The following is a 12310-nucleotide window of genomic DNA, read 5'->3' as shown; positions in this document are numbered from 1 at the left end:
CGAAGGAAAGGTGCACACCACCGAGCAGTTCTTCACCGAAGTAGAAGAGGGTGCTCAGATGACCAAGGCAAACTGTCCAAGGGGATTTTGTATTTTTAGATGGTACTTCGGGATATCAAAATGTGGTGTATAAAACCTATCGTCTGTTTTAATAAATTCGGCTTTAAATTCCGTTGCTTATAATTGTGTCTCCTGTTTGACCGTGTTAATCTGAAAGTGGCCAGTCGTCGGCTTCAGCCCCCCTGTACAATGTAACGAGGGTGTTCTTTTTAGGCAAATGTGACCCTTAGCCGATGTCTTAGTTCCTGAAGGCGGTCGGTGCTTATAAGAACTAGGCAATCAGACTATAGTGGCTTGATGACTTTCACTTAGTCATAGGAGCTTGACTGTGGGGGGCGACGACGAGCCCTCGGTGTGTGGAGTGGTCGGCGTAGGTAGCCGAGGTCTATGTCATTACCCACTTCCGCTAATGCTAGGAAGAAGCCCTTCGTTTAACAGGGTGGTCGCTATCGACACGTTGCTTAACACGGTCTTAGGATTGCCCACCAGTTTCCGCTTACCTAATTAGTCATTTTTTGGCTTTCTCCACTGAGGCGCTCTGTCAGTTGAACTGGCAGCACTATCACAGTTGTTCTCCCATTACAACCTTAGCCGAAGTTGTCGGGAACGTAAGGGGTACACGTAGGAGCCGAGCGACCCAACTATTGACCAAAATCTAGGTTCAAAACTGATCCATATAATGCAACATCGGAGATGCTGAGTACTTTGGTCTTGTAATTTGGGGCATATAAACAAAGCCCTTTAGTAATTGTATCATAAAGACGTTCTTGTAGCTCACAGGCAATGCTTGGAAGAAATGCGTTAAGGACCTTAAGGGGTATGATTTCTTTATTTCATATGGTCAAGCTTCACATGCCGAGCTATTGCAAGAGGAACTAAAAAGATACAATGCGATTAAAGATAATGAAGGAGTAAATAAAAACAGGGCAGAATTTGTCATCGGGTTTATGAGCCCAGACCGCTTCCTGCCGCACGTCTGCTTCTCCATGCTGTTGACCAACTCGTCTTCATTGATGGCGATGATTAATACAAACTGCATGCAACCTCGGTCGTTCACGTTGCTTGAGGCGTTCGTTGGTCGAGTCCTTTGGAGAGGCCTGCAGCTGTCAATTATGTGATCGAAGCCACATGGGCATGCTTTTGTTGGCTAGATCTTTGATAGATCCTTGCCTATGTGCGAGTCCAAAGTTTCGTCATTGCTCAGTTTAGCCGACCTGATGTTTCCATTGTTTTGGCTCCTCGGCGGCCCAGTGAATTTTTAGTGCAAAATTGTGCATCCTGAAGACATAGCGCCCCTTCCAAGGGGAGCACGCGAGGAACCCATATCCCTATTTAGGTTGTGAGAGTGCATGTCCGAGGTCAATTGGCGTGGCCCGCGTACGCTTCGAAGAGCTGGGGGTGCGTTTACCGCAATGGGCTGCCTCCTCGGATGCCTGCACCTCGGCTGCGAAGGCTGTTGTCTGCTCCTCCGTCCGGAGGGAGCGTTCGGTGTTTCCATTGACTGTAATAACGTCGTTTGGTCCTGGCATTTTGAGCTTGAGGTAAGCGTAATGCGGGACTGCATTGAAGCAAGCGAATGCGGTGCATCCTAGAAGCGCGTGGTATCCGCTGCGAAAACGTACAATGTCAAAGATTAACTCCTCGCTCCTAAAGTTCTTGGGTGATCCGAAGACTACCGCCAGTGTCACGGTTCTGGTACAGCGGGCCTCAACGCCTGGTATGACACCTTTAAAGGTGGTGTTGCTGGGTTTGATCCGAGATGAGTCAATGCCCATCTTCCTAACCATGTCCTCGTGGATTAAGTTGAGGTTGCTCCCTTCGTCCATAAGGGCACATGTCAGATGAAAACCATTGACGATCGGGTCCAGGATGAGTGCGGCCGATCCGCCATGCCTGATGCTGGTCGGATGGTCATGCTTGTCAAATGTGATCAGGTAAGCCGACCATGGGTTGAACTTCGGGGCAACTGGCTCTAGCGCATAAATGTCTCAAAGTACGCGTTTCCTCTTCCTTTTAGGGATGTGGGTACCGTAAATCATGTTTACTTCTGTTACCTCATTAGGAAACTTCTTTTGGCCTCCATTGTTGGGCCGCCGAGGTTCATCCTCGTCTTCGCTGCGAGGTTGGGTTTTATTCTGACCCTCCGTCGCTACCTTACCAGTCTGCTTGAAGACCCAGCAATTTCTGTTAGTATGAGTTGTTGTCTTGTCTGAGATGACATGAATTTGGCACGGCCTATCAAGGATTTGATCTAGCTGGCTGGGTCCATCCTTATTCCCTTTAAAGGGTTTCCACTTCTACCCGGATCTAGGTCCGGTGAACCCTGCATTGGTTGCGGCGTCCTGTGTGTCGCTTCCACCATTCTTATGTCTGCGTTCATTTTTATTACACCGAGGCTTTCCATTGGCTTCACGCGTTTCTAAGGTGCCCGCCTCGTCATTATGGGTACCACGGGCCAGACAACTGTCCTCGCCCGCACAAAAATGGGTCATAAGCAAGGTTTAGGCTGCCATGGTTCTCGGCCAATCCTGCCCGAGCTAGCGGGCGAGCCACTCATCTCGGATGTTGTTCTTAAATGCAGCGATGGCCTCGACGTCGGAGGAGTCTATGATCTGGTTCTTTTTAGTGAGGAACCGGTTCTAGAATTTCTGAGCTGATTCGGCGAGCTACTGAGTAACGCGGCTGAGGTCATCAGCGTCCGGAGGTCGGACGTAAGTCCCCTAGAAATTTGCCCGAAAGGCATCCTCAAGGGCTTCCCAGCTACCAATAGAATGAGGAGGCAAGCTATTGAGCCAATGCCTCACCGGCCCCTTTAACTTGAGCGGCAAGTATTTGATGGCATGGAGGTCATCTCCATTAGCCATGTGTATGTGAAGAAGAAAATCTTCGATCCATACTACTGGGTCCGGCGTGCTATCTTATGATTCTATATTGATGGGTTTAAACCCTTCCGGAAATTGATGTTCCATTACCCTATCTGTAAAACAGATTGGGTGGGCTGGACCACGTGAACCGAGCAGTATCGCATCGGAGGTCGGGGGAAAGCCGTGTGTAGGCTTGATCTTCGGCGTGACTGTTCTTGTCTAACCAGGCATCGTAGCCATCAAGCCCGGCGGACGCGCGTCCTCTAGATCCATAAATGGACCAAGGAGGTGCTCGGTTTGCCTCAATGTGACGTCGAGCGTCATGAGGGTCTAGGTAGTCGACAAGGTCCTTGCCATGATGGCGTGGTGCAGTTTGAGTGCGGAAATCTTCCCGTGTTGGCATGTCGCCCTCTAAGAGGTCGGTCAGGTTGGTCTGGTCGTTCGTGCTTGAAATATGCCCTAGAGGCAATAATAAAGTGGTTATTATTATATTTCCTTGACCATGATAAAGGTTTATTATTCATGCTAGAATTTTATTGACCGGAAACTTAAATACATGTGTGTATACATAAACAAATATCGTGTCCCTAGTAAGCCTCTACTAGACTAGCTCGTTGATCAGAAGATGGTTAAGGTTTCCTAACCATAGACATGTGTTGTCATTTGATAACGTGATCACATCATTAGGAGAATGATGTGATGGACAAGACCCATCCGTTAGCTTAGCAAATGATTGTTCAGTTTGTTGCTACTGCTTTCTTAATGTCAAATACATATTCCTTCGACCATGAGATCATGCAACTCCCGGATACCGGAGGAATACCTTGTGTGCTATCAAACGTCACAACGTAACAGGGTGATCATAAAGGTGCTCTACAAGTATCTCCAAAGGTGTCTGTTGAGTTGGCGTGAATCGAGATTGAGATTTGTCACTCCGTAATGGAGAGGCATCTCTGGGCCCTCTCGGTAATACAGCATCACAAGAAGCTTGCAAGCAAAGTGACTAAGGAGTTAGTTAAGAGATCATGTATTACGGAACGAGTAAAGAGACTTGTCGGTGACGAGATTGACTAGGTATGGAGATACCGACGATCGAATCTCGGGCAAGTAACATACCGACGGACAAATGGAATTACGTATGTTGTCATAAAGGTTCGACCGATAAAGATCTTCGTAGAATATGTAGGAACCATTATCGGCATCCAGGTCCCGCTATTGGTTATTGACCAGAGAAGCGCCTCGGTCATGTCTACATCATTCTCGAACCCGTAGGGTCCGCACGCTTAATGTTCGTTGACGATATAGTACTATATGAGTTATGTGAGTTGGTGACCGAATGTTGTTCGGAGTCCCGGATGAGATCACGGACATGACGAGGAGCTCCGGAATGGTCCGGAGGTAAAGATCGATATATAGGATGATACTATTTGGTTACACAAAAGGTTTCAGAATGCACCGGAGTTTTATCGGAGTGCCGGAAGGGGTTTCGGGAGCCACCCGTACTTGGTGGGCCTCATGGACCAAAGGAGGGAGGTGCACCAGCCCACTAAGGGGCTGGGCGCGCTCCACCTCCCCTGCCCGTGCGCCAAGAAGGCAAGGGGGGCGCCTAGGCAGGGTAGCCACCGGCCCCCCTCCTGCCTTCTCCTCCATGCCCAAATATGGAAAGGGGGAGGTGCCAAGGCAGGCGCCTAGGGCAGCCGCCGGCCACTTGGGGCGCGCCCTAGGGCTGCCTCCCCTCCCCCTCCACCTATATATATGTGAGGAGAGGAGGGGGCAAGGCACACCACAATCCCCAAGTCGTGTGTGGAGCCTCCTCTCCCTCTAGTTCTAGTTCCTCCTCCATCCACGTCCGTTGTGCTTGGCAAAGCCCTGCAGAATAGTTTCACCACCACTGTCACCACGCCGTCGTGCTATCGGAACTCGTCTACTACTTTGCCTCTCTTGCTGGATCGAGAAGGCGAGGATGTCATCGAGTTGAACGTGTGTTGAACGCGGAGGTGTCGTACGTTCGGTACTTAATTGCGGCGGATAGTGAAGGTGTACGACTACATCAACCGCGTTGATAAACGCTTCCGCTTAGCGATCTATAAGGGTATGTAGATGCTCTCCCCCTGTCGTAGCTATGCATCTCCATAGATAGATCTTGCGTGTGCGTAGAAATACTTTTGTTTTCCATGCAACATTCCCCAATAGTCCGCGTGTTAAAAGTACGTCGTCCGTCTGTTCTTCGTCGAACTCAGGGAACAAACATCTACGCGGGTAAGACTTGGGTGCATTGCGGTGCTGTTCCTCGAGATCTTGCTCGGCCGAGAGTATTTTGACCCATTTGTCGTCCAAAGCGTCTTCATTGACCTGCAACTGCTGATGCTTCCGTCTGAAGCGCTCTTGTGCGATGGGATCTTCGGGGACTATATAGTCCTGGTGCTAAGGCTCTCGTCCTCCTCGGATTCAGGCATGTAGTTGTCGTCGGCCCCTTCAAAGAGGTCGTCGAGGTCATCCTCACTGGGAATTCGCTCGAGGCCGGCATGTCGTTTTAAGGAGGCTTGAAGGTCCTCCTCGAGATTCCTGGCGTCATTTGCTGTTGCCACACTATTGTCGGTAGTGGCATTATTCCCGGTGGTGTCCCTTCTGCGTCTACGCCGACGTCTTGGAGGGGGAGTTGGGAATATTGACCATGTACACATCGTAAGTAGATGTTGCGGTCCACTTGCCGATGTTAGTTTGTCGCGAAGTGGTCTCTGCAAGGCCGTCGACATCTTCATCCATCTCTGTGGCCTCGTCATAGTCTAACACGCCGGTTAAATCATCAATCGTCGCGACTAGGTGGGTGGTGGGTGGGGCATAAATTTCCCGGTCGTCGGCTTTAAGTCCGATCTTGTCATAAACCGAGGTGTTGCCATCCGAGATTGACAAGCTCAGGATTCGGTCAAGCATCTCATTAAGGTGGGATAACTCTTCGGGGTTCATGGCCTGGTCGTAGGCCGGGTTAACTCGAAGTGGCATCAGCGGTATGCTCAATGCGTTTTCAGCCGCGCCAGGAGCGGAGTGGATCCTAGATCTGCCATCGGGATTGGTTCTAAGCTAGATACCAGATTCGAAGCCGAGCTCTGATATACGTCGGAGCTGGGCGTTGTGATGGAGTCGTCTGAGGCGGGGGAGGGTAGCCCCTTCGCGCCTCTCGGTGTTGGAGGGCCTGATGCGTCGTCCTCAAGGGAGGTCAGTTCCGAAGTCGAGCCTGTCATGCTCGTCGGGCCCTGAATCCTGCCAGGCGTCCAACCTGACAGGACAAGCTCGCCGCGGGAATCCGCGGTGTACTCCAGCCCTCTGAAGGTTACGGCCTGATCGGGGTCGTAGTTCTCGATGGTGGCCAGATGGCCCGTCGAGTCGGCGCAGAAAATCATGCTGCCGAATATGAAAAGTTAGCCAGGGACGTACACGCCACCGTAGCCAGTGTCGCAGTTGACCCGCCGGTGAGCCATCGATCCTTTGTCGATCTCACAGCGGAACTCTCAATGAAAGCACCAGTGTCGGTGTGAAATCCGGCAGACCTCGGGGTAGGGGGTCCCGAGGTGTGGATCTTGGATCGAGGGTAACAGGAACAGGAAGACGATGTTTACCCAGGTTCGGGCCCTCTTGATGGAGGTAAAACCCTACGTCCTGATCTTATTTATATGTGATCTAACTCTAGTTCAAGTCCCCGCTACGGGGTAAACCCTTTGGCTTATATACACGTCAGGTTGGGCATCTAGGGTTACAAGGTCGGTATCCAGGCGTGGAGGCGGCAGAGGAGTTTTGGAGTGTACGTCAAGTCTTCGGCAAATACAGTCTCGATCATGCCTCCAGCCTGCGGCTTCCGGAGTCCATCTTGAGATGAATGAGGGCCCACCAGCCCAGCCCGAGGAGCATGGGCCGACTAGGCTAGTACCCCCTACTCCAAGACACCGTCACTAGGGGGATGTGCTCTATTTATGGGCTGGAATATAAAAATATTGTTCATGCTCTGGTGACTTGTCCTAGGGCGAGGGTTTGCGTATGGTGTTGAGGGAAGCCTGGATTATCCTGGGTGGAGAGGTTTTCTATTTTTTAGGGGCAGATTGGTTGCTTATCTTGCTGAATCAATTAAGCTCTCTAGTTGTGTGCAAGTCACTTTCATTTTTTTTAAGAATCTGACACTTAAGAAATGATCTGAATTTTGATAAAGGGGAGGAATCTGTCTCGGGCTCTGCTAATTTTGCGAAAAATTACTGGTCGTCGTTCTCCTCTTGTGTGAGTCCAATGCAGATTGGTTTCTAACTTCAAAAGTAAGGGAGTAGCGGCCGGTTTAATACCCGTCAATGCTCCTCTGAGTATCATCAAGGTGTGGCAGCCTCCGTCTATGAATTATATTAAGATCAATGTTGATGCAAGCTTTGTGGTCATCAAAAGTCATGAGAAGATTAAAATTTGTTTGGTGCTTGTTTGTGGATGTTGGCTGTTTTCCTTCTTTTTTAGTATTGACTGCTCCCACAATTGCATTTGTTCTTTTAGCATGAATATAATCTAAATTGCGCGCACCATCAGTGGCCGCGTAGGTTGGGACTCGCTGTTCACAGAGTCGGCTGACGCCTGTCGCAGCTTTGGCCTTGGCGGGAAACGGGAGAGGGATGGGTTGGCATGGCGTGCGGAGAGAAGAAACAAAACGTAGAAGGGAAGATGCGATGCTGAACTAGCCGGCGTGCGGAGAGATGAGGCGTTGGAGAAGGCGTCCTGTGCGTTGTGAGACGTACAATTCGTCCCTGATCGAACGGGCAGCGAGCGACCGGCCTCGAGGACAGACCGGTCGGCCGAGTGGACACATTTACCTAAGAATTATGGGCATAAACAATGGCAGCAAAGAAAGTGAACGGATTTCATCTGCCGAGTCATAAAAATTTGATAAATTCTGGTCACTTTCCAAACTAATTAAACCATCTTCTGACCTACGTTAACATGCAAAATGACGATTCCTTCCCTAGCTCGTCTCATCTCCCGCTGATGGGATGTCGAGAAAGAATGATCTTTCACATTGATATCATCTGTGTCAGTGATCATGGCGCTGCACCGAGCGGCCGCGTGCGCACCCACGCCGCGCTGCTGGGCACGCCGGCGTGCACCACGAACCACAGGTAGTACCCCGGCGGCGCCACGCCGGGCGACGGCGGCGTGGCCACCTCCGCCTCGTACACCCCGACGTCCAGCTGCGCCACCCTCGTCACGGCCAGGTCCACCACCCGCTGGTTCATCCCGAACGAGTGGGTCGCGAACGCCGGCGCCACAGCCACCACGCGCACCACCTGATCTTCGGGCCCCCCTCCCGCCAGCGCGCCGCCGGGCACCTCGAACCGCACCGTCGCCGCTTCCCCGTACCCGACCTCCGCTGGCGCCCCCAGCACCCGCGGCCGCAGGCCGTCGAGCCGCGTGTCGAGGTATGGCGGCAGGAACGCCTCCAGGCTCAGCTCCGTCGGGTACGTCACGTTGGCGAACACGTACCCGATGTGCGGGTTGCTCCCGCCGACGAGCACCCGCCCGTAGGTGTCCAGCGTCGCCGACGAGTGGTACATCCTCGGCACGGTGGAGGCGGTCAGAACCTCGAACCGCGCGCCGTTCTGCGTGTCCGGCCGATACAGCACCGGATACATCACCGGCTCCCTCCCGAGCTCCCACCCTGCCGTCCCCGCCGCCGCGCCGTTCACGATGAGCACGTCGCCGGTCGGGAGCAGCACCATGTCGCCCATCACCCGTGGCAGGGGCATCTCCTCCATGGCCCACACCGGGTTCGCGTCCGTCGGCGCGATGCGGCCGCATGTGCGCTCAGTCGGCACGAACGTGCCGTTCCGGAGCGCGAGCTGGTACGCCCCACGCGGCGCGCCCCCGCAGACGAGCACCTCGGCGTGCGTCGGGTACTCTGGGCGCAGCGGGAGGAGGACGGACGAGCCAGAGGACGGGTAGTTCCGCGGCACTCCGCCAGGGATCGTGGGAAGGCGACGTAGCGGGGTGCGGTTGTAGGGGTCGAAGACGACGGCGCGGTCGTTGGCGAAGACGAAGACGGTGCCGTCGGGGAGGAGGTGGAGGAAGGGGTAGAGGTTGTTCTCGGCGTCCACCTCCGTGGTCTCGTCCAAGAACGGGAAGAAGGTCAGCGGCGGCGGGCCGTTGACGCCGTCGTGCGGGAAGAACTCGAAGTTGTACTGCCGCCGGCCGCCGAGGATGAGCACCCGCCCGTCGGCGAGGAGGATGTCAGTGGCGTACCATCGCCGCGCGGCCAGAAAATCTGGGAGGTCGACCCAGCCGGAAGTCGGGGAGAACAGGCGCGCGATGCGGTCGCCGTTCGAGAAGCCGCCGGTCTGCAGGAGCGTGCCGTTGGGGAGCAGCGCGGCGGACGAGCACCACGGGTTGGTGGCGAGCGGGTACGGATGCAGCGCGTTGGAACGGAGGTCGAGGAGCACCGAGTGCGCGGAGCAGTCGACGGGCGCGGCGGTGGCGTTCGGCGCGGCCGCGGCCGCCGCGGCGCACGAAGCCGGGTCGAGGAGAGAGATGTTGGAGGGGCCGGAGTCGGTGCGGTCGAACATGAGGACGAAATCCTCCGGGAGCAGCTGCATGTGCATGGCCGAGACGCCGATGTTGGCGTGCAGGAGCCGCCACTCGCCGGCCAGCGCGGCCGGTGACGTCGGCTGGGCAGGCTCCAGCTGCCACGCCGTGGCGTCGGCGCCGGCATTGTCGACGCGGCTGGCGATCAGCAGGAGGACGATGAGCAGGGGAAGGAAGGGTCTCGCCGGCTTGGGCATGGTTGCCCTGCAAGCGTGTCTTTAAGTTGTTGCATTGCATTGTGATGTGTTAGGATGGTTTGTACAGTGTGATGTGGGTTTGTTGGGTGGAAGGTTGGTTTGGGGAGGTTGGCAGGGAAAACACGTTTGATGGCTAAAACTTGATATCCAACTGTAATTATGCAGTCAAACTTAAGAATTCCACCTAAGGTCCTTGCTCGCTTTTTTTTTGTTAAATATTAGGTACCTTGAAACAAATGTAAGTTACATTTTGGGTTCGTTATATCTTCATCCAATGAACTGTATGTATCACTGTTCATACTAAATAACTTCCCGCACGTTGGTGCGGAATTTTTTAGCAACGAACTTATCAAAAATAAAATTAGAATATTATGAGAATAGTGTCACACCACATCCAACCTAGAGGTAAATGGAGGGTGCATGCATGTTATATTGTCTTGTGAAATTCAAGTTCAATTATTTATTGCCGAAAAATAAAAATAAAAATCAATGATGTGGAGGGTTTGGATGTCTTTGATGATGTGGATGGCTTGCATGTGGTAAAAAGTGAAAAGTTAAATGGTTGCATGGGCGCTTGATGATATGGAGAGTGTGCATGTCATGAAAAGTGAGATAAGGTGGACAGGTTGCATGCTAAGATAAAATAAAATAGTGGGGATGAGCTTCTTAGATACTTTATATATAAGATTCTTCCTCCACACGGCACTCCCCGACCCAACCCTAATTGGCGGTACGCTCGTCCCTCAACCTCCAAACAACACCACCATGTTGGCCGCCGCGATCATCCCTCTAAGCATAGCTGGCCAAACAAGCCGGCCCGGCCCGCCATGGCACGATTATTAGTCGGGCCGTGCCGTGCCGGCCCGTGTTCTGCCCCCTCTAGCCCAAGCACAACCCAGGAGCCCAACGGGCCGGCCCGATGGCACGCTAGGCACGCTGGCTCGCTAGCCTGATGGCCCGCTAGGCTGTTTCTTGGGCCGATTTTGGCCTATTGGGCTTTTTTATGTGATATATAAAACAAAATCTAGATAAAAAATAAAAAGGATAAATGGGTCGTGCCGTATCGGCCCACGTGCCCAGGCCCAGGCATGGCCCAAGGCGTGCCGCGTGCCTGGCACGGCCCGATTAGAGCGTGTCGTGCCTGGCCCATCACGTGCCGTGCCAGCATGCTTGCGGGCCGGTATGCCAGGCCCGGCCCATTTGGCCAGCTATACCTACCTCTAAGCCCCCCCCCCTCCCCCACCGATCTGCAACAACTCCACATAGACACGCCGAAGTAGGTAGCGTTTGTACCTCCACATAGACACGCCAAAACTATCATGAAGGGTTCAGATCGTGCTAAAGTTTGGCAAAAAGATCGAAACAGTAATTTCGGACCCCTCTGTCTTTCTCAAAATATTATGTGTATTATATATAGTATTTTTAAGTCAATTTTTTGTAAATTTTGACCAACTTTATAGAAAAACTTGTCAACATCTAGAATACCAAATCAATACCAATGATTTATGATGAAACATATTCCATATGGTATATATTTGGTATTGTAGATATAGTTAATTTTCTCTATAAACTTGGTCAAAGTTGTGAAGTCTGACTTGCGCGAGAACCAATGGACAAAGGGAGTATTTATTTTGAAAAATATTTTATTTCGTTATTTTCCCACTATAATAACATTCATTCTCAACGATAACACTATTTTATGAAACATACCAATTGAGATACTTGTTAAAGATGCACTTTTTGAAGGTGACAATCGAATCACCCTTTGCCCTGGTCTTGTAAAAAGTCAAAATAAAATGAAGCAAAACATGAGAATAGGTAGAAAAAAATCAATGGTCAAGTCTAGAGAAATAAGTTGTAATGGGGCCCATTTTCACGGGCCTGCTACCGCCACTGGTTCAACTAGACAAGTGGGAGCAACTAAGTTGTGGAGGGCTCCTTCGAGAGCCTCCCCACGATCACATGAGGGTGGGCTGAGAGCGCGCCACTTGGCGTGCTCTTAGCCGCCGCCACGTGCCGCGCTCTGGACGCTCCCTTTGGATTTTGTGTTATTTATTTTACCGCACGTGTTTTCGGCTTTTTAGATTTTTTTGATTTTTTAACTTTTGGTTTTCTACCTGTCTTTCTTAGCTTTTCGACAAATGAAAAAAATTCGAAAAAAAAATTGCACGAAAAATGCGTTTTTTCTGTGAGAGACATGGTTTTTCTTTCGCGAGAGACACGGTTTTGCTTCCACAAGAGGCACAGATGTGCCTCTCGGAAACGAAAAAAAAATGTGTTTTCTCTTTTGTTTTTCTTCCGCGAGAGGTACGGTTTTGCTTCCGGGCCGTGCCTCTCGGAAAGGAAATAAACGCGTTTTCTCTTTTTTTTTCTTTCGCGAGAGGCACGGAAACGAAAAAAACGCATTTTCTCTTTCGTTTTTATTTCATGAGAGGTACGATTCTGCTTCCGCGGGAGGCACAAATTTACTTTCGCGAGAGGCATGGACGTGCCTCTCGGAAACGACTTTCGAGAAGGTAAAAATGTGCTCCCATTTTGGTTTTTTCGTCCTTTTTTATGAAAAAAAGTTCATTAAAACCTATCAAC

General features: G+C 51.6%; 1 protein-coding gene across 1 annotated transcript; it reads right to left on the bottom strand.

The window, feature by feature from the left end:
- Positions 1 to 7798: 7798 nt before the first annotated feature.
- On the bottom strand, positions 7799 to 9795 carry LOC109739726 (aldehyde oxidase GLOX-like). The gene has a single exon (XM_020298785.4). It carries the CDS (start codon positions 9722 to 9724, stop codon positions 7991 to 7993), a length of 1734 nt encoding a protein of 577 aa, XP_020154374.1. The 5' UTR covers positions 9725 to 9795; the 3' UTR covers positions 7799 to 7990.
- Between the last annotated feature and the right edge of the window lie 2515 nt (positions 9796 to 12310).

The sequence above is a fragment of the Aegilops tauschii genome, chromosome 4 (assembly GCF_002575655.3).
Source record: "Aegilops tauschii subsp. strangulata cultivar AL8/78 chromosome 4, Aet v6.0, whole genome shotgun sequence".
NCBI lineage: Eukaryota > Viridiplantae > Streptophyta > Magnoliopsida > Poales > Poaceae > Aegilops > Aegilops tauschii.
Note: the sequence above shows the minus strand (reverse complement) of the source record. Positions and strands in the feature narration are given on the sequence as shown.